Source organism: Balaenoptera ricei, chromosome 6, assembly GCF_028023285.1.
Source record: "Balaenoptera ricei isolate mBalRic1 chromosome 6, mBalRic1.hap2, whole genome shotgun sequence".
NCBI lineage: Eukaryota > Metazoa > Chordata > Mammalia > Artiodactyla > Balaenopteridae > Balaenoptera > Balaenoptera ricei.
In genome coordinates, this window is record NC_082644.1 from 101664921 (window position 1) to 101687731 (window position 22811).

Sequence of the window (22811 nt, forward strand, 5' to 3'; positions counted from 1 at the left end):
GCCGCGCACCATTTTCTGAGAGGAAGTGTCTGGAGGCCGGGCCGGGCTCCCCTGACTCTCGGGCAGAGGGCGGACCTCGGCACCCGCGGGCTGCACCGGGCTTTCCTCCGCTTCCTTGGGCGAGGGTGTGAAGAAGCGGACATTACGGGGGCGCCGCGAGGGGGAAGGAGAGGCTGCGGCGGACCGCCCCTCCGGGACTCGGGACTCCCCGAGGAGGCGCCCGGAAGCCCCGCCGTCCGGCTCGGCCCGGGCCGCTCCTCGGGCCGCCGGCGCCGCACCCGGCTCCCCCGCTCCGACGCGTCCGACCGAGAGCCGAGAAGAAGCGGGCAAGCGCAGCCCGGTGGCCGCCGAGCACTTACCCATCCATGGCCCACACGGAGGAGCGCACAGTGCGGAGACTGACGGGCCCACCGCGAACGGAGGGAGGAGGCAGCGGCAGCAGGGCGGCTCCGAGTACCGGCAGGCTATGGTTCTCCGGAGCTCCGGCCGGTCGAAGGTGGAAAGAGAGTGGAAAGCAGGGGCGGAGACCAAGGACGCTCCCGCCACCGCCGTGCCCCCGCCTTCCCCACCCCCCCGAGCGCGTCCCCGCCTCGCCTCACCCCGCCCCTCAGCGTCGACGCCCTCCCTGGGCCCCGCCCACAGCCGCCCTCCGGCTCGGCTCCAGGGCGCCCTCTTCCTGCGGCCGCCCTGAGACTCCGCCTCCGGGTGCCCCGCCCCGGCGCGCGCGCCCCGCCCCCGCCTCCCTCCTGCGCTCACGGGAGCGCGCGCCTTGTGCTTCCCGCTCCGCTGCCCCGCCCGCGCTCCCGCGGGCTCCGCCGGCCTTCCGGCTTCTCCGCCCGGGGCGGCCTAGCTTGGACACCTCCCTCTACCGGCGGGAAAAGCGTTGGGGACCCGACTCCGGAGAGTAGGTAGGAGTGTCCCGCGAGGGCCCCAGAACCGCCACGGAATTGCCCCGGGTGGGCAAGGCTGTTGGCGGCTCGGCCCGGAGCAGGGAGGCCCGGCGCGGGCTGTGGTCTTCGGAGCCCCAGGCCTTGCAGCCCCAGGAAGCGCCAGTCACCCGCCCGGTGACCCTCACCGGCTCGATAGGTGTGGTTGGGATGAAGATGAAAGAGGGGAAAGAGACTGCCCCGAACTTGAGAATGTTTGCATTTTTATACAGTTTTAGTCTCTGAGTGCTTTTCGACCTCGACTGTCTGGGATCGAATTTATAGGAAATATTCATCTCAGGATATGGAATGACCACTGTATTGCTAGCATTTTATAAAAGTTTCCACATTCTCCCTGTAAAACAACAACAAAAACCTACGAGGGAGTGCTTATTCTCGTTTTTCAGATGAAAATTTAGACATGAATAGAATGATTTGCCTACAGTTTCACACCCGCTAAAGCCCTTTTCTCTTAGTCTGAGCAAAATTATAAGCACATAACTAGTGGCAACTCGCTTTTTTTCCCTTTTATATTCAGTTTGGTTCCGAAATTGAATGATTTTTCAATTCAGAGATCGCCAAAACGTGAGCCACTAAACGCTGTCCTCCACCAAATTCTTAACCTCCTGAGTAGAAAGAGGGGGCCGCTCCCTCTCATCCTCATTTGAAAAGCCAGTAACGAGAAGCTCAATCATCTATCCTTGCTATTATCCCGCTTTTTAAAAGTGGGTGCTACCTAAAAGATTTAAACTGTCGATTAATCCATCATTCACTTAATATTTATTACTTACTCTGTGCCAAGCACTGCAGGGCTATCCAAGAAAATCAGGTCCCAGCCTTTGCGGTTGCATGGATTTCTCTCTTAGTTTATTTATTATTTATTTATTGGCAAAACAGTTTTCAAACAGCTCAGGTATCTTATTCAGAGAGATCATTTTTAAAATACTGTATCTAACCTAAATCCCACTTTCCAAAAGGTCAAATATATTTTGTTTTGTATGTTAAATCTAAATACTAATTGCAGTTGTAAACATTGCCAACCTACATTGCTAGATGGATATTAAAAATATCAGCAAGATAAGTAGCTGATGTGGTCTTGCTATTGTTGTTTTGGGAATATATTCTGTTGATGAAATTGCCTTAATTTTTTTTTTTTTTTTAGCTACACAAGTAATAATATGCATACATGCTCATTTGGAAAATTCAAGCAATATTAAATATTAAAAAGTTATAATTATTTTTTTTCACAAGCCACCCACTGCCCACGATAACCAGTGTAACAATTGTGTGTGCATCCTTCCAAGACCTTCACCGGTTTTTGCTTTTCTCACGTAAAAATCCTGGAGATTTTTTTTTCATGTCAGTACTTTTCATCTACTTAATTCTTTTTAATACTGCATAGTATTTCATAGTTTCATGTGCCATAATTTTATTTAACCTTTTCCAAAATAGTGGAAATTTACAGTTTCTAATTACTCAAAATAATTAACAGTATTGCAAAGAATGTCATGAATGTATGAACATCTTTGCACACATATATCTGAGGAATAGATTGCTAGAAGCAGAATTGCAGAACAAAGGGCATAAGCATTTTCAGATTTCATAAATATTGCCAAAATGATTCCCAAAAAGCTGAACCAATTTGCTCTTTATTTTTTTAAAAAGTTCTATTTCTCTTAGCCAATGCCTTAAGATAACTAATAAATTTCAATATTAAAAAATAAACGTTGTCTATCTCAAACTCACTGTCCATGTTACTAACAATAACTCTGAAAAGTCTCCAGTGTAAAGTATACCTGACTAAAATGAATAGAACTGTATGGCATTTCCTAAACACTTAACATCCAGTTTTACAACAGAAGCCTAGATAATCAGAAAACTACTCAGGACAGAAAACAAGGTGAAACCCTGCCCTTTCCCCTGCCTCTTGGTCGTAAGTTTAAAAGACTTCTTATGGATTCAGCTCCACAGGTTTGTGAGTTTCTCTGATTCAAAAACAGTAGATAGTATGGAATTTAGTTATGCTATGACACTTTTAGAACCCTAGCTATCCCCATAATCCATATGGCATTGGAAAACCGTGGCCTTCTATAATGTCAGCAGAAGTTTCTGAGTTTCTGGAATGATCAGATATCACCCACATGACCTGGCTTTGCATGAGAGCTTTATGTTCTGTATACTGGCTTCTTGATGGTAAAGAGGATAACACATTCTTTATTTGCTAATTGCTCTATACTTTTGAAAAGTAAGACAGTTACAATAATTTAGTTTATAAATTTTCTAGCATTTAACCTTCCTGTGTTTTTATTCTAATTTTTTTTCTTTTTTTTTTTTATTCTAAGAAATTCCCCTGAAACACCTTCATCTGATAAGAGACATCCCTTCCCCCTCCATTATTATGTTTGGGCAAAATGTAACCTTTGAACATTTCCCTTAAGGCATTGCAGTATGCAGTGGTAGTTAACATTTAACCAGCATTATTACCCTATTCATGTTTATAGGTAAGACTTCTTAAGACAGAAAAATAATACAGAGATGCCAATATAAGTCAGAAATAAGACCAGCCATTTGATGAATCTGGGAGGTGGACATTTTAATATCATTTTATCCCCTGATAAATATAAAATCATAATTGTTAACATATATATGCTAAGACACAAACATATGAAATTATACTGAGTGAAAAAAGCTAAACTCAAAAGGCTACAAACCATATGATTGCATTTATATGACAGTCTCAAAATGACAAAATGACAGAGATGGAAAACAGATTAGTGGTTGCCAGGTGTTAGGAAATGGGGGGTGGGGGGGTTGGATATGGAGCGAGAAGGAGATGAGTGTGACTATAAGGGAGTAGCAAGGGGGATGTTTGTGGTGATGGAGCAGGTCTGTAGCTTGTGGGGTGGGTTATACAAATCTACACATGATAAAATTGCACAGACCTTTAGACACAAGTGCATATAAAACTAGCAAAATCTGAGTAAGATTTGTGGATTGTACCAGTGTCAATTTCCTGGTTTTGTTACAGTTATTAAGACGTTACACATCGGGGGAAACTGGGTGAAGAGTACATGGGACCTCTTTGTACTTCTTTTAAAACTTATTGTGAATCTATAATTATTTCAAAATAAAACAATAAAAATAAAGAAATATTGCAAAGTGTTCCCTTAATACATGTTATTTGTTCAGTAGTTAAGCAGTAACTTCAAAGGCTTAAGAAAAATGTGTAGGTGTATAATTCGTATTTTTCAGGCTCTATCAACTTAGTAGGCAGACTAGGTTATAATAGCTGACACACACTGAGTCTTCCCAGTCTGTTGTATGATGAGCCTTCCTTCAGAGTCCTTCCCAACTGATTGAGTAGAGTTGAAAGTGTTTCCTGCATACTCACTGACCTCTCTGCCACCATGAGTTATGTCCATTTCCCTCAGCCTGTTCCTGGCCCTGATGTAATCATTTCCATGTAAAGCTGCTAGCATGACCAGTGCTTGGTTCAGGGCACTCCAGCGTTTGCATTGAAGATGCTGTCTCTCGTCACTGTCCTATAGTAGCAGTTGCCAGCCCAGTTGCTCAGCTGAGGCATGGACATTGAGCAGTGGATTTTCAAGAGTAATTTTTCTATCACCGAGGTCCCAACGTCTCTCAAAGTTTTTAATAAAACAGCCCTTTCCATTTTCATTCTCAGAAAATCCTTTAAGATTTAGGCATGAGTCTGGGACAAGGCCGGAGAACAATCTGCGTGATAATCACTACCCTCTTTTAAGAATCATCATTCCCCTTAAGCACTGACCTTTTGTCCTTAAGACTGGTACACTCTACTCTCTACCCTGAGGGTGTGTTCTCACCTAGGAGTTTCCTTGGCCCCGCTTGGAAGTAGATCTCTTAGAAATAGAGGACAACATACCTCTTCAGAGATGCTTAAGTATATTTGATCCTGCCTGATTTCAAACTGAGGACCCTCCCCCCCATGCTCACAAAAAGAGAGGAAATTCTATTCGCTACAACAAAGAACTAGAAAGGGGCACTGTTTGAGTTAGGTTAAGGAACACCTCTGAAATGAATAGTACTGTATGGTAAAGAGTGGTCTAGAGCCAGACTAGCTAGTTTAGAATCTTAAATCTTTGTGAAGTCTGTGCAGCATTGCATTGCCCTGGCCAAGCTCACAGTGGAGCAGAACTTCCCATCCCAGCCATTACCACCCCTGGAAGGAGTGGCTTTCCCGGTATCAACAGTTTAAAGATTTTCAATGATGAATTCTTGTGGCTACCAACCTATTCAGCTGACGCATGGACACTGAGCAGGTGAACGTTGCCTTTAATGACAACATTCCTGAGGATTCTGACACCTACCTACATTATGTGGCCAGATCAGGCCATTTTGGCACCAAGGGCTTGGCATCACACTTGTGTCAGGTGAGAATGATGCCAAGATCCTCAGTGATGGGCAGGATCACTTTGAGTTCAATATTAATGAACTCTGATGAGGTAGACATCTCCTCCTACATTGGATAGACCCTTTAGAGGACACACAGGTTGCGGGTGAAGTAGACACTGCTGCCACCTACCCCTGACAATCCCCTATCCCCACCCCAAGGCTTCCCTCTTTTGCATCACCACCACTCCTAAACCCCCATTTCCTGATTTGTCAGAATTTTTTTAAACAAAACTTTAAAAACAAAACCAAAAAGTTTATAAACCAGCACTTCACTAAAAGTGTGAACTGGGACAAATTACCCAACTTCTCTGTGCTTCAGCTTCCTGAAGAGGGGATAATAATAGTACTTTTCTAATATCTTTTAGGGAAGGTTTAAACAGATCAATTCATGAAAAACACTTAAAACAGTGTTTAGCACATGGTAAGTGCTCAATAAGTTTATACTTATTAATAATTATTATTTCATATTACTATTATGAGCTTACAAGGCATCAGAATTCCATGAGAACATAATTCAAGAATCATTTGTTTGGTGAGGACTGTGAAAAGGTGCTGGTTTATAAATTGTTAACTAGTCCCTAACAAGGTAAGAATGGAATATGAGAATAAGAGTCTAGAAACTTTCATAGCAATTTGACAGAAATATTTTTCTTGAATCTAATAATAAAATTGGATTAATATTCTGTTTTTTTTATTTCAGTTTTTAGTTATTTTTATTGTATTTTTACAAAAGCATTAACCCAGAGAGTATTGGAAAATTTTTTTCAATGGTTCTTTACCACAATTTTAGATTTTAAGTTCAATTTTTTTCTTTTTTTGGCCGTGCCACGTGGCTTGCGGGATCTTAGTTCCCCAACCAGGGATCAAACCCAGTCCCATGGCAGTGAAAACGCTGAGTCCTAACCATTGGACCCCCCCAGGGAATTCCCTTATGTTCAATTTTTTTTTTTTTTAGTCTAGTTTTTTGTTTGTTTAATTTTTATCTCTTAGCCATGTGGCATGTGGGACCTTAGTTCCCCGACCAGGGATTGAGCCCGTGTCCCCTGCATTGGAAGCACACAGTCTTAACCACTGGACCGCCAGGGAAGTGGCTTTTATGTTCAATTTTTAACTTTTTAATTTTACAAGTAATATATGAATATATTCTCTTTTTGAGATTTTTAATCTTTTATTGTGGAAAATTTTAAACATAAAAATAAATGGAATTGTTTAATGATCCCCAACTACCAATCACTGATAATTTTAAAATTATCGGTGTACAGCAGTAGTTCTCAAACTTTAACATGCATCAGAATCAGCTGGAGGGCTTGTTAAACAGAAATTGATTGTTTCTGCTTCAGGGGTGGGGCCCAGTAATTTGCATTTCTAGCTGGTGCTGTTGCCACTGATAGTATGGGAACCAAACTTTGTCCTTGATGTAAAGGGCTAAGATTCTTCTGTAACCACTACTTGACCAAAAGCTGTTTATTTTGCAACCCCTAACCCTACTACCCCTTAGCTTCAAGCATGTGTTTCTTGCTAAACCCAAGGCAGACTATATTCCTAATAACTTTTTTTCTCCTAACCTGAACCCACAGAATGTACTTTTCCACAGTTACTCTCAGGCATCTACTTCGGAGAACTGATAACAGAATTTTTGCCTTGTCCCCTCTTCACATTGTTGCTTCATCGTCCATTTTCCTCATGAGCAACTTAAGTGTCTATGAAGTTTTCTTTCTTCTCACTTGTTTTCTAATAGTCTTACTCTAGGACTTTCTACATCAATATTCTGACATTCTTTTTTCATCTATAACATCACCCACTCTCCACCATTCCATTCAATTATTTTCTTTTAGGTAAAATTTACATACATTGAAATCTACAGATTTTTTTTTAAAAAGGATGCATCCATGTAACCTTGTAATTTACACATCTGGACTGCTTTTTCTTTTTTTTAATTTAATTTTATTTATTTATTTATTTATTTTTGGCTGTGTTGGGTCTTCGTTTCTGTGCGAGGGCTTTCTCTAGTTGCAGCAAGCGGGGGCCACTCTTCATCGCGGTGTGCGGGCCTCTCACTGTCGCGGCCTCTCTTGTTGCGGGGCACAGGCTCCAGACGCGCAGGCTCAGTAGTTGTGGCTCACGGGCCTAGTTGCTCCGTGGTATGTGGGATCTTCCCAGACCAGGGCTCGAACCCTTGTCCCCTGCATTGGCAGGCAGATTCTCAACCACTGCACCACTGGGGAAGCCCTGGACTGCTTTTAAAGAAAAGAAGATAAGTAGTTGACTTAAAATAATTTTCTAACCATTGATTGAAATAGTTGCATTGACTAAAATAGCATTGACTTAGTTTTATTATAATGGCAGTTAAATATTTAGAAACATTAGACTAGATTCTTACCCAACAGTAAACAAAATAGATTTAAAAATTAAATGTAAAAATTCCAAAGCCTATAGAAATCCAAGTTAACAGTTATTAATTTCAGAAGACAAAATCGTTTGACTATTTAAAAAAAATCCTTGTTCACAATGTGAATATAGTGCTGACTCCTGCAGCAGAGGTTCTTTGGCCAGTGATATGGGAGATGCTCAACATATTTAGTAACTGGCACTAGTTGGGTATCAACCATTCAAAATTAATGTCCTTAAACTACTAGTAGGGCCAAAACTTTGTATATTAGCTGGATACCAGCATAGATATAACTTCACGACAGTAGGCGATGTGGCAGACTCAGTTGTATCAATAACTTTCTATGTACCTTCATTTCTTAGCATGCCATGGTATTTGCCCTCTATCTGAATCAAATGCATCATCTACATATCAAGCCTCTCTGCTCTTTTCTCATTAGCCCAAGACAACTAAAGTGGCACTAGTGGGTAGGAAAGCAAATAGAAATACGAACATTGGCACTAAATTCACTTGGTAGTACTTTGTTGTGAAAGTAGTGTAGTTATCCACCTGATCTAGAGTATCATTATACGATGTTTTAGATGTTATAAACACAAATGTGACAAATTGAAACATTGTTGCAGAAAACCCTCAGACCTCCATGAATGTATTCACAGGCCTATTTAAGAAACATTTGCCTGAAACAGTTCTCAAACTTGAGTCATTCCAATACCAGTTCCATAATTCTTACTCTATCCATGTACCAACTTCACTCTTGTTTATTTAACATTTTTCTTTAAATCGCCTCACTTTTTTACCTCAATATTTTTATTTTAAAATTATTTTCTTTTATATCACTATCATAAATGGAAAAACCACAATCACTTGCCATAAGAGCTGTCATAAATAAAAACAAATACAGTGAAAACAGGAAATGTTATTAAATTCTACCTAGATACTATTATCTACTGAAGGTTCTGGACCAGAGGTCTATCTCTCCTTTTAATAAAAAGGGAGAGGGACTTCCCTGGCACTCCAGTGGTTAAGACTCTGCGCTTCCACTGCAGGGGGTGTGGATCCCTGGCTGGGGAACTAAGATCCCGCATGCAGCAAGGCATGGCCCAAAAAAAATTAAACATTAAAAAATAAAAAGGGAGATTACCAACAAAGTATTGATGTAAGAAGTATACTAGCACCAAAGCAACTATACTCCGATAAAAATTGATTAAAAAAAAAAAAGTATACTAGCACCAAGAGGAAGCTTTTCTTCTGTCTCTGTAACCGAGCAGGACACTACGGGGCCTTCCCAGGACAGACCCCTCCCGCATATCCTCTGCTTTAGCTCCTCTCTGAAGTACCCAGATAATAGTGTTTGGGGAGTTCCCTGGTGACCTAGTGGTTAGGATTCGGGACTTTCCCTGCAGTGGCCAGGGTTCAATCCCTGGTTGGGGAACTGAGATCCTGCAAGCCGAGCGGCCAAAAAAAAATACTATCTGACGCACATTTCCTGAGTTGTTTTACAGATGCTAAAACCACCATCAAATGGAAGAAATTGACTACTTGATGATCATGAGCATAGCCCCCAGACCTACTGGCACATAAGGATTGATAATGTTGGCCCCTGTGACACTGCCCTGTTACCTCACCATCAACCAATCAGAGAATGTGCACGAGCTGATCACAGACCCTGCGACCACCCCCAGCCCTCACCTTGCCTTTAAAAATGCCTTGCTGAAACCCATCGGTGAGCTCAGGTGTTTTGAGCACTAGCTGTCCTAAATTCCTTGCTTGGCGCCCTGCAATAAACGCTTCACTTTCCTTCACCACAACCTAGTGTCGGTAGATTGGCTTTACTGCATGTGGGCCTGCAGACCCAAGTTTGGCTCAGTGACATTTCCAGCTTTCTAAGAATTTCATCAGGTAGATAATCAATTTAACACATCAAGTAGATGTTGAATTTTGGCATTTGAAATTATCTTGGTAATGGGGTATATGATTGTGAGATAATGGTGTAGCTTTTCTCCTTATTTCATTTAATGCAGCAAATTATTGTCATAAATTTCTTCATGTCAAGCCATTCTTGCATTCACAGAATAAACCCTACTCTGTCAAGGTACATTTAAAAAAATACATTGGTACATTTGTTTTGCTAATATTTTTTATTACGGTTTTAATACCTCTATTAATAAATGGGATCACTTTAGAGTTTTTTGTGGTCTCTCTGTACAGTTTTGGTATCAGAATTCTGGCAACTTCCTCTGGTAAATTAGAAGACCTAGTTTTAGTTCTAGTAATGATTATCTTTAAATAATATACTTAAATCATCAGCTTCAGAAGCAAAAATGTATTCAATTCAATGTACTCCACTCTGAGAAATGAAAGAAAATAGCCCTCCACTAACTCTCTCCCTTCTTTATAGTCAGTTTTGCCAGGGGATTATTATTTTCACATTATGTAAATTTTCTATGGAGTCATAATCCACATTAAATTTTATAAATAATCACACTTATTTAGATATAACTGACAGTGTTGTGTTTTTTAACTTCATCTTTCAGTTAGTAGAATAAATTTTCAAGATTTTTTTTAGACGGGATCTTGGGTTATCTGTTTCCTGAGTCCTTACATATTCTATTATTATCTAAGGTAAAACTTAAGTGGATGAAGAACTATTGAGTCATTCCCCAGAAAACTCTATAGCTATAGCCCTTCTCTCCTTCAGCATCATTAAACTATGATGGAAAAGACTGAAGCCAGTCTTTTTCCTTCTGTATAAACTTTCTTTGGGCAGACACTTGGAAAAGTTTTTCTTCATCTTTGAAATTTAGATACTTATTTAGGATATGTCTTATTTTGAATCATTATTAATTTTTCTAGAAACAATCTTATGGGCAATTCTCAGACCCCATCTAAGTCAAACCATCCACAGAAGTTGACAATTCCCTCCTCCTTGATACACTTTCTTCACTTGGTTCTCAGGACACTGCATTTTTGTTATGTTTTTGTACTTCTATGGCCACTCCCATCTTCTTTCCTGGTTCTGAACTCATGGCATTCAGATACTTTCAAGATTCAGTCTTTGACCTTCTCTTACTATACTTACTCTCTTGATACAGTTTCAGGGTTTTAAATACCATCTATAGCCTGATGATTACCAAATTTTTTTCTCTAGCCTCGAACTCTTCCTTGAACATCAGATTGGTAGTTCCTAGTTGGGACCCGTCAGGTTCCCATCTCAGAGCCCTTTGTACCTTCTGTTCCCTCTTCCCGGAATGCTTTTCCCCACATGGTTTGCTCCTTCCTATCCTTCCTCACATGTCACTTTCCCACTAAGACCTTTCCTGACCACTCTATTTGGAATGGGAAATCATGCATACTCACCCTACTATCTCTCCTCCTCCCTGCTTTATTTTTCTCCATACTCTAACATATATAACTTACTCATTTTATTTATTGTTCATCTCCCTTCGCTAAAATGTAAAATCAGTTAAAGCAGTGATATCCGTGTGTGTTTGTTTGCAGATGTATTCTTAGCAACTAGAACAATGCCTAGCACATAGTAGCCAGTATCTTATTAAATGAATACATGAAACAGGTTGTACCTTGCAGAGACAATCTTTCTTTTGATTTGGAAATTATTTACTGTATTCAATTTGTGTTAAACTTGTTCTATTTTCTTCCTTAGCATTACTAACTAGTTATTTATTGGTCTCTGATTGATCGTTTCCTTATTTTTATTTAATGTCATATTTTTTTCCCTTAATATTTTGTATGATTTTCTCAAGCCTATTCTTTCCAACCATAACTCAGATTTCTATAGTATTAATTTGATTCCTTACTATTTTTAATGTGTTTTAAAATTATATAATTTAATTTTTCTCTTTATTCTTTCACTAGCTCTGCCAGATTTTTTCTTTTTTCATCTCATTATTGTCTTACATACATACATTTTTTTTTTTGGCCATGCCATGCGGCATGTGGGGATCTTTAGTTCCTCGAACAGGATTGAACCCATCCCCCTGCAGTGGAAGCATAGAGTCTTAACCACTGGACTGCCAGGGAAGTCCCATATTTACATTTGTTTAATTGAAGTATAGTTGATTTACAATGTTGTGTTAGTTTCTAGTGTACAGCAAAGTGATTCAGATACACACACATATATATTCTATACATATATATAAAATATATATATATTCTTTTCCAGATTCTTTTCCATTATAGGTTATTACAAGGTACTGAATATAGTTCCCTATGCGATACAGTAGGCCCTTGTGTTCATCTGTTTTATATATAGTAGTATGTATCTGTTAATCCCAAACTCCTAATTTATCCCTTCTCCTTTCCTCTTTGGTAACCATAGGTTTGTTTTCTATGTCTGTGAGTTTGTTTCTGATTCATAAAAAAGTTCATTTGTATCATTTTTTTTTAGATTCCACATATAAGTGATATCATATGATATTTGTCTTTCTCTTTCTGATTTACTTCACTTAGTATGATAATCTCTAGGTCCATGCATGTTGCTGCAAATGGCATTATTTCATTTTTTTATGGCTGAGTAATATTCCATTGTGTATATATACTGCATCTTCTTTATCCATTCATCTGTTGATGGACATTTAGGTTGCTTCCATGTCTTGGCATTGGGGTGTGTGTATCTTTTTGAATTAGAGTTTTCTCTGGATATATGCCCAGGAGTGGGATTGCTGGATCATATGGTAGTTCTATTCTTAATTTTTTGAGGAAACTCCATACTGTTTTCCATAGTGGCTGTACCAATTTACATTCCCACCAACAGTGTAGGAGGGTTCCCTTTTCTCCACACCCTCTCCAGCATTTATTATTTGTAGACTTTTTAATGATGGCCATTCTGACCGGTGTGAGGTGATACCTCATTGTAGTTTTGATTTGCATTCTCTAGTAATTAGCGAAATTGAGCATCTTTTCATGTGCCTGTTGACCATCTGTATGTCTTCTTTAGAGAAATGTCTGTTTAGGTCTTCTGCTCATTTTTTAATTGGGTTGTTTGTTTTTTTGATATTGAGCTGTTTGAACTGTTTGTATATTTTGGAAATTAATCCCTTGCCAGTCACATGGTTTTCAAATACTTTCTTCCATTCTGTGTGTTGTCTTTTTGTTTTGTTTATGGTTTCCTTTGCTGTGCAAAAGCTTATAAGTTTGATTTGTTTATTTTTGCTTTATTTCTTTTGTCTTGAGAGACAGCCCCCAAAAAACATTGCTACAATTTATGTCAGAGAATGTTTTGCCTATGTCTTACCTATATTTTAAAATGTCATGTTTCAGGGAATCCTTGTTTAATTACCTAAATAGGGCAAAGAAGTATTTTTCCCAAAGGTTTCCTCTTATCCATGTTTGTTCTTCTTTAAAAGTACAGTTCTTATGTTTTCACATATTATATTCTTCTACTTCATTTGTGATTGTTGTTTTTGGCATGGGTTTCTGCTAGAATTGTTTTTCCTTGTCTGTGTAGGACAGGGAAGGGTACATTATTTTTGAGTGATGGTAGTTCTACTGTGATCTTAAATTTACTAAAGAATAGTGTGAGTTATTGAGAGGTCATAAATCTCCTCTCCACTTACCTGTGAATTATTGATTTTTTTTTTTTTTTTGCTTTTGATTCAGCTAGAGGGCTAGATATCAGTGGTTTATATTCTCGTTTCACCTTTCAACTACTTGGTGGGTATAGTGGAGGGGGAGTGACTATGTCAGGGTTCAGATCAGTAGACTACTGGCAAGTAAGGTATGCCTTCTCTCAACACCTTTTCACAAAATACTTTGAATATTCTGCTAAGTACCCACATTTGGTTGGGCACCTTTCCCTCCACTCTTATTAAGATAAGAAGGTCCTCCTCACAGAGGACTGGTTCTATTCTATAACATACAATATAGCACAATTAAACATAGATGTGTGTGTAGGCATGGGTAGGTATATATACTTATATTTCCAAGCTTTACCTGCTGAGAAGGCTGAACAATGATACGTCATTAACTTATGCCCACATTTTAGTTTCTAAATACTGTTCCCCAGTAAAAAGAACCAGGACTCCTCAGAGAAGTCATTGTTTCCAGGGCTGCAGAAGCAAAAATACTAAATGAGCCTAGAGTATCTTGAGGCACTAAAAAGTAAAGAAGTACTTATAAAATGATAGGGACATGCCAAAAGGGCACAGGAGTCTACTGAAAGATCTCCCAGTGACCAAAAGGGAAATAGTTTGAGCAACAAAATAAGTAACAATAGTATTGTATAACCCATAAAGTAAAATAACCATGAGCCAATACTGATAACAAATAAATAGTTGAAGAAACAAATAAGTGAAGGAAAAGGGATAGCTCTTCCTTACAGATGAATTCTAATTAACACGCATAGACAGAATATGGGAAATAGAAAACCATCGTTAGAATAATTGCTGCAGACAAGATCCACCAATGGTTGCTAAAATTAGTGAGCAAAATTTTAAGAATAGGATGGCATAGTCTCAAAGTATCTCCCCTGAGATATTTATTAATTATAAAGAGAAAAATAGTAATTTTGCAGTAAAGAAACCCAGCAGATACCATCTTAGCTAAGCAATCAAGGTTAAAATTAACAGTAATATGACATGTTGACATGAACTCTTGATAGACTGCACTGACAAGGTTACATTGCTCCTATGGTATTTTGGCCAAAAATACATAACTCAATCTAATCCCAAGAAAACACTAGACAAACTTGAAATTCAACAAAATATTTTTTGTTTGTTGCACTCTTCAAGATTGTCAGTATCATGAAAGACAAAGACTGATGAAATGTTACAGATTGGAGGTTACTAATGAGACACTGACAACTAAATGCAATGTGAGATCCTGCAACAGAAAAGGGACATTAGTGGATAAATGGATAAAATACAAATGATATTTGTTTTCTGTTGTTGTGTAACAAATTACCATGTGCAAACTTAGAAGCTTAAAAGAATACACATTTGTTATCTCAAAATTCTGTAGATCAGAAGCCCACAGATCAGAAGCTTGACTGGGTCTCTCCTTAGTCTCACAATGCCAAAGTTAAGGAATTGGCCAGCTGAGTCTTTTATCTGGACTGTCTGGGAAAAGTCAGCTTCCAAGCTCTTTCATGTTGTTGTAAGAATCCAGTTCCTCATGAATGTAGATCCAAGATCCCTGTTTCCTTGCTGGCTGTCAACCAGGGATTCTTGAGGCTACCTGTGTTCCTTCTTAGGTGGCCCCCTCCATTTTCAAAGCAACACTGGTGAGGCTAGTCCTTCTCATATTTTGAATCTCTCTGACTTCTTCTGCCTTCCTCTTCTGCCATCAGCCAGAGAAAGCTTCTGCTTTTAAGGGCTGTTATCTGGGTCAGGTAATCTCCATTTTCTAAAGTCAGCTAATGTGGAACTTTAATTACATCTGCAAAATCCCTTCCAAGCAGTACCCACAATTAGTGTTTACAAAACCAGGGAATGGGAATATTGCTGGAGGGAAAAACCTCTAGAATTCTGCCTACCACACGAACAAAGTCTGTAGTTTATTTAATAGTATTGAGTGATTTAATTTCTTAGTTCTGATAATTGTATTCTGGTTATACAAGAGATTAACATTAGGGGAAGCTGGACAGAGGGTATTCCGGAATGCTCTGTAGAAATTTTACAATTTTTCTGAATGTCTAAATTTTTTTCAAAATAATTTAATACATAAATTAGTAAGCATAATAATAAAATGACCACCAAGGAGAACTTGAGAAATTGATATCAAAGGCAAAATTGAAGGTCCTTTTATGTCCTTTTCTAATCCCATTTCTAATCTCTCCCACCCCAGTGTAAAGAGTGGTAATCCTATACCCTTGCTTTCTTTATAGTTTTAAGACATTTGTGCAAATTCCTAAACCATAAGAACTTTATATAAATGGTTGAATATTTTAATATTCTTCTGCCATTTGTTTTTTCACTCAATATTATGAGTCTGTGATCAATTCCATGTAATTCATTAATTTTCAATGCTGTGCAGTATTTCTCTATGAGAATATGCCACAATTTATCCATTCTCTTGATTGATATTTGAGTGGTTTCTAGTTTCTCCTTGTTGTCATTGTGCTATTATAAATATTTTTTCTCTGAATATTCTTGTACCTATCTCCTGAGGCACTTACAGAGATTTCTCTAGGTCCTACAGGCTAGGTTTTACGTTCAGGAGTGGAATTGCAGAGTCATGGAACTTGCTAATCTTCATCTTTACTTTGTTTCCAATGTGATTTTATCAATTTTCTCTACCACTATTATCAAGTGTTTGAGAGCTCCAATTGCTCATACTCTCAATTGGTATTGTACAATTTTAAAATTTTGCCAGTGAGTTTAAAAATGCCTTGTGTGCCCTAAATTTTCATTTTCTAATTATTAATACAATTGAATATCATGTCATATTTTACTGGCCAATCATGAATCTTCTTCAGTATAATATCTGTAATGTATTTTACCTATTTTTTTCCATTTGACTATTGTTGTTTACTTATTGGTTTTTAGGTGTCCCTGGTAATAACTATAGTAGATATCTTCTTCCAGAGTGTGGCTTCTCTTTTCATTTTCTTTATAGTGTCTTCTGCTGAACAAAATCTCTTAATTTTAACAAAATAAAATGTATCAATCTTTTTTTATTTATGTTTTGGGCCTTTTGCTTAAGTTTCTATTCAGTATTATACCATAGTTCCTGTACAGTAAGACAAGAAACAGAAGTAAAAGATGTGAATATTGGAAAGGAGAAAGCAAATTCCCATTATTTGCAATTGATATAATTATATAGAAAAATCCAAAAGTATGTCAAAATTGTTAAAATTAATGAGTTTAGTAAGCAGTCTAGGTATGAGTACATGAAAATCAGTTGCATTTTACATACCAGCAACAACAATTAGAAAATATCACTTAGAGGGAATTCCCTGGAGATCCGGTGGTTAGGATTCCACGCTTCCACTGCAGGGGGCACGGGTTCGATCCCTGGTCAGGGAACTAAGATACTGCAAGCTGAGTGGCATGGCCAAAAAAAAAAAGAAAGAAAAAAAAGAAAATATCACTTAGAAATGGTAATCCCATTGCCACAGAACTATACACTTAAAAATAGTTAAAATGATAAAATTTGTGTTTTGTACATTTTATCACTCACACACACAAAGGATGCCATTAAATTTTGTATAAAAACAAAAATAAAAGGTACTGAGGAATAGATCTAACCAATATCTGTAATACCTTATGGAAAGAAAAACGAAACTGTATTAGGAAAGACCCAGCCTAAAGAAGTGACGTATCATGTATGGAGTAGAAGACACTAAATTGTAAAGATATAATTTCCCAAAGTGATCTATGGTTTCAAAGCAATCCCAAGCAATATTCCCAGGAATTTGATGAAATGATTTCTAGAATAAGACAATCTTGAAGAATAACAATGTGAGAGGATTTGCCTCACCAAATCTTAAAATTTATAAAGTCAAATAATCAAGAAAAATGTAGTATTGCCATAGGGATAGACGAATTATTTAATGAAACAGATGTGGGCATATATTAAAACTTGATGTAGGACACAGAAGGCATTTAGATCAATGGGGAAAAGAGTGGAAGTTTATCTCTACCTCATTACAAATATATCAATAGATATCAACCTCATACCCACATACAATGAGCAGCTCCAGGTGACTCAAAAAGGAAAGGCAAAATTTTTAAGCTTTTAGAATAACATTTAGGAGACTATCTTTATGACTTCAGGACAGAAAATGAGTTCTTAAACATAATTTCAATTTAAAGACATCCACACTTTAGTAATTCCACTCCTATATGTACATAACCTAGAGAAACTTGAAATGTGCATTAGGAGACATATGAAAGAATATTCATAGCACCACAGTTCTATATAATAAACATGATAATGCAAATAACCCAAATGTCCATCAACAAGAGAGATGGGCAAATAAATTGTGGCATAGTCACACAATGGAATAGTATACAGCAGTGAAAAATGAATAAACTACAATAGGCAATGATATGGATAAATCAAAACAAAATACTGAATGAAAAAGCAAATCAGGGACTTCCCTGGCAGTCCAGTGATTAAGACTCTGCACTCTGGGGGCACAGGTTCAATACCTGGTTGGGGAACTAAGATTCCACATGCTACGCAGCGTGGCCAAAAAAACCCAAAAAACAACAAAAAAAGTAAATCTGAGAAAACTATATATACTAAGATACCATTTCTATAAAGTTAAAAAGGAAGCACAACCAAGCAAAGCTAACCAATATATTATGTACACACACACACAATTTTATAAAAGATGACAAGGGAAAGATAAACACAAAACTGAATGGTTACTTCTCGGGAGGAGGCAGGGAGATGGAATCCAGAGAAGCACGTGACTCATCATTTTCAGTCCTTTAGCTGGGTGATGGTTTCACAGATGTTTATTTTTATCTCATGATTTACATATATATCATACATATTTTGAATGTATCTTATACACACACACACACACACACACACACACACACAAAATCTAGCCTGTTTCTGTCAGCATTGATATAGGTCCCCAAACCTCATCAATTAGGGCAGCATTTTTCACCCTCAGCACATTTTGGATGGGATATTCTCGGGAGGATGGGATGTACTGTTCTGTGTATTATAGCATGTTTAGTGGCATCCCTGGACTCTATTCACTAGATGCCAATAACATCCCCCACACAAACGTGACAACTAAGAATGTTTCCAGACATTCACAAATATTCCCTGGGATGCAAGTTCCATTAAGAACCATTGCCTTAGGGATATCCGTATTTTCTTCCAATTAATCCAATCATTTAAAATGGTGGGTTTTTAAAAATTTATGTAGCATTATTATAAGGTTTAAAAATTTTAAAATAAGCTTTATTTTTTTTTGAATTTTTGAATTTTATTTTATTTATTTTTTTATACAGCAGGTTCTTATTTAAGCTTTATTGTTTAGAGCAGTTTTAGATTTACAGAAAAATTGTGAAGATAGTACAGAGACTTCTTATATGCCCTACACCCAGTTTCTATGGTTAACATCTTACATTAGTAGGATACATTTGTTACAATTAATGAAACAATATTGATACATTGTTATTAACTATCATCCATACTTTATTAAGATATCATTAGTTTTTACCTAATATTGTTTTTCTGTTCCAGGATCCCATCCAAGATACCACATTACATTTAGTCATCATATCCCCTTAGGATCCTCTTAGCTGTGACAGTTTCTCAGACTTTCCTTGTTTTTGATGACCTTGACAGTTTTGAGGAGTACTGGTTAGGTATTTTGTAGAATGTCCTTAAGTTGCAATTTGTCTTATATTTTCCTCACAATTAGACTAGAGTTATTTATAGGTTTTGGGGAGGTTTATAGAGAAAAAGTACCATTTCATCACATCGTATCAAGGATACATATTATCAACATGGCTTATCACAGTTGATGTTGACTTTGATCACCTGACTGAGTTGGTGTTTATCAGCTTTCTTCACTGTAAAGTTATTTTTTTCCCCTTTTCATACTGTACTCTTTGGAAAGAAGTCACTATGTACAGCCCACACTTAAGGAATGGAGAGTTATTCTGTACCTACTTGAGGAAGCTGTATTTACAGAAATTATTCGGCATTCTTCTGTACAGGAATTCTGTCATTTCTCCTCATTTTTAATTCAATCATATAATTATATCACTATCAACTCATGGATATTTATTTTATACTTTATAATCCAGTACCACTTTATTTTGTTGCTCAAAGTGTTTCAGTTTTAGCCATTGAGAGATCTCTCAGTTGACTTTTGTACTCCTTTGACATACCTCCATCAATGTGGGGTGTTTTGTTTTGGGTTTGTTTATTGGTCTGTTTTGAGTACTCCCTTACTTTCTGGCACTACAAGATGCTCCAGGATCATCTTGTATATTTTCTGTCCCAGTCCTAAAATGAGTCATTTCTCCAAGGAACCCTGGTTCCTTTTATTGGAGTATAGGGTTAGAAACCAAGATCTGAGTATGAGACGTACTCATTTCTACTGGAAATAAGATTTAAAAGAAAAAAAATCTTTTTTTAGTTTGAGTGTTTTGGAGAGACCCAGCCTGTTGTAGGATTTTTATCTTATAATCAGTGTTTATTTACTCTGCTCAGTTTACTTTGGTCAACAATTGCACACCTGTCTTGCAGGTCATTGTTAACCCTTCAGCAGCCCCTAACTTCCAAGTTTCAGTTATGGGTCAGGAAACTGAGTCCTGGAAAACCAAAATGTACGTCATATTGTCTCTTCTTCTGTTCTACCTTCTTTACCATCTTGGAATAGACCTCCCAAGGGTGGTGTTCTTAACTTTTTCCTGGTCCACCCAAGTCACCAGTCCTCATTTCTTCAAATTTCAGATTACTGCTGGACTTTTAGGACAATCTCATTTACTTTCTAAAAAATGGCACTGAGTTATTAGAAGAAATGCTTGTCAAATCTCACTGCTTTCCTTAATTTGGATACAAATTGGAAGGTATTCTTCATAGTTTTTGGTAGGGTTGTGTCAGTTTCCTAGTTTCATTATACTTGAAATTTCTTCTCTGGTTTAGGTTCATTTTTGTTCATTTTTGTTCACTTCCCTGGAAGTTTTGTAACAATTAATGACTTTGATTAAATATTTCCACTCTTCTCAAGCAGCCTTGAATACTGTCTTTCACCAGCCCTTATCATGATTCTCCCTTAACTTACCTATTCCTAACCAGTTAACTAATGTGTGATTCACCCCAATGTTTTCAAAGAAGCGGAGGCGGAGGAATAGCTGTGAGTAGGATAGCAGAAGAAAAAGGACAAGTCCTTTTTTCCCCCCTTTCCAAGAACCTGTTACCTATAACTCTTGTGCCCTGAACTGAAGTTAGCTTCCTATAATAAGTGTTGATGTGCCTTTCCTTGGTATTCCATTTGTCTACAGATATATGAAGTTGATACATATTATAGATGCCTATAATATTGTAAATGTTCTTATATGGGACAAAATAGTCCCTTCTTAGGAATCTGAGACCATATCTTTAATAGGATATATAAATTTTATTTGCGACTAGAACAAGGCCTTTGCTCTGGCCATTAAGTGAAACCTTCCCCTAAAATTTTTGATATAACTGTTTAACAAGGAGTCAGATGGATTGGTTAGAGTATATCTATTTTATTTTTACTTATTTGCCCTTTGTGGAAATAGTCTTGTGCAAAAATCTGATCATAGTTTACAAGGTCAGTGGAAAGGTTCCTGCAATGCCAGACGACTGGATAGAACTACTGCTCTCCCTCCCCAGTATGGTTCTAAAAGATGTTTACATCATATGATCCTGCAGGGCACCAGGCAAATATTCAACCTTGAACAGGCAAACAAGCAAAAGGTCAGTAGCAGAAAAGCAAAACAAAAGAACAATCTGGAGGACTTCTCTATGTGAATATGTTGCTCATGTAACTGGAAAAGCAAATCTCCTTCCCACCCCCCTTAGAGGTGGAGGATTACTTGTATCAGAGGATAATAAGTCTTCATATAGCCTGTCTTCTACTGGAGCAGTAGGAGTATGAGACCTTAATCAAGAATTTAATTTAGTAGAGGGTAGTAGGAGGATGACACCTACAAGAATTTAATTTGGCATAGAGGAAAGACATGGGGTAATTCCAAAGTTTGGTATTTGTGTAGCAAAGTAGTGGCCATTAAGAGATAGATGGCTCAATTATGGGACTGATTCTTAAGCTAACTTCAAATGTCTTTTTTTTTTTTAAATGCCTGGTAGGCACAGTTTGAAAGCTAGAAGATTAAAAAATAACTGGTATTGTTCTGCAATATAAAATCATAAAATGCTATCTTTATAGTGAGCAGGGTTGAAGCTATGTTGATAACAGAAGAATCAAATGTTTCTCTTTCTCAGCTTGGAAAGAGTACGTGTACTCACAGTAGAGTACTGTGTCTCTGAATTTATGCCTGAGTTTGGGAGATGTGGGTGTGTTTGACATAATAGTCACTTACTGGACCCCAGGAAGAATTAGGGGGAAATATCTCCAAGGGAATTGGACTTGGAACACCTACACCCACCGTGGACTCTCTTGCTAAAGTCATATTCTAAATAGAATGGGTAATTTATGCTTGGGAAAATGTTTGGCTTAGGAAAAGAGGATGGATCTTAATATATGAGACCAACTCCTTTGAGCAGGGCATGGGATTTCCTGAAAGGGGGTAGAGATATTAAAGACAATTTTAAAGAAGGAAATTTGAACAAAACTGATACTCTCAGGGAGAAAAGCAGATATGAAGACCAGGAGCAACGCTAGGGATTTGGCTGTGTTTAAGAGGGAACCCCTTGCAGTGGTTTATAGTCTTTTGATACTTTTGCCTTGAGACAAAGTATCATTTAAGAGTTAGGTCCAGATGCATGTAACAGAAAACCAAAAATAACAGTGCCTTAAACTAGATAAAAATATATTTATCATGCAAAAGAAGCCTAGAAGTAATGGTTTCAGGGCTGTTATGGCACTCCATGTTCATCAAAGATCCAGTCTCCTTTTTGTTCTATTACATGAGTATATGGCTTTCAGTCTTAAGGTCACAAAATGTCTGGAAGCCCTTTAAAGAAGTTTTCCCATAAGTCCTCCCCAACATCTTCCACTTACCTCATTAGCCATAATTTGGTCACATGGACACCCCTAGTTGCAGGGGAGGTTTGAGAGATGCACTGCTTTTGCTGGGCATACTGCCAGCTCTAATAATAGAGATATACCGTTAATAAGAAGTGGAGAATGTGTAATGGGTAGGCAGATACTCTCTGACATAGCAGTTGTTATATAAAGTTATTATTTATATATAGATAGATAGATAGATAGATAGATAGTAATTCCCTCATATAAACCTCAACTCTTTGGCAAAGAGTTGTGTGGGGATGGTGTAGTAAACAAACCAACGGGCTTCCCTGGTGGCACAGTGGTTAAGAATCCACCTGCCAATGCAGGGGACACGGGTTCGAGCCCTGGTTCGGGAAGATCCCACATGCTGCAGAGCAACTAAGCCCATGTGCCACAACTACTGAGCCTG

General features: G+C 38.1%; 2 protein-coding genes across 6 annotated transcripts in view; one reads left to right on the plus strand and one right to left on the minus strand.

Annotated features, from left to right (window-relative positions):
- PTBP3 (polypyrimidine tract binding protein 3) overlaps positions 1–560 on the minus strand; it is a 94247-nt gene extending 93687 nt beyond the window's left edge. For all 5 annotated transcript variants that reach the window (XM_059925324.1, XM_059925322.1, XM_059925320.1 and 2 more), the window contains exon 1: positions 360–560. Coding sequence is in view for 3 of the 5 variants with exons in the window: in XM_059925320.1 (XP_059781303.1) it covers positions 360–367 (8 nt within the window). In the remaining 2 variants the exon portion in view is untranslated. The remainder of the gene's footprint in view (positions 1–359) is intronic.
- A 257-nt stretch (positions 561–817) lies between these two features.
- The window catches only part of HSDL2 (hydroxysteroid dehydrogenase like 2), a 94071-nt gene continuing 72077 nt past the window's right edge, over positions 818–22811 (plus strand). Inside the window, exon 1 of the mRNA XM_059925328.1 lies at positions 818–908. The gene's annotated coding sequence lies outside the window, so the exon portion shown is untranslated. The remainder of the gene's footprint in view (positions 909–22811) is intronic.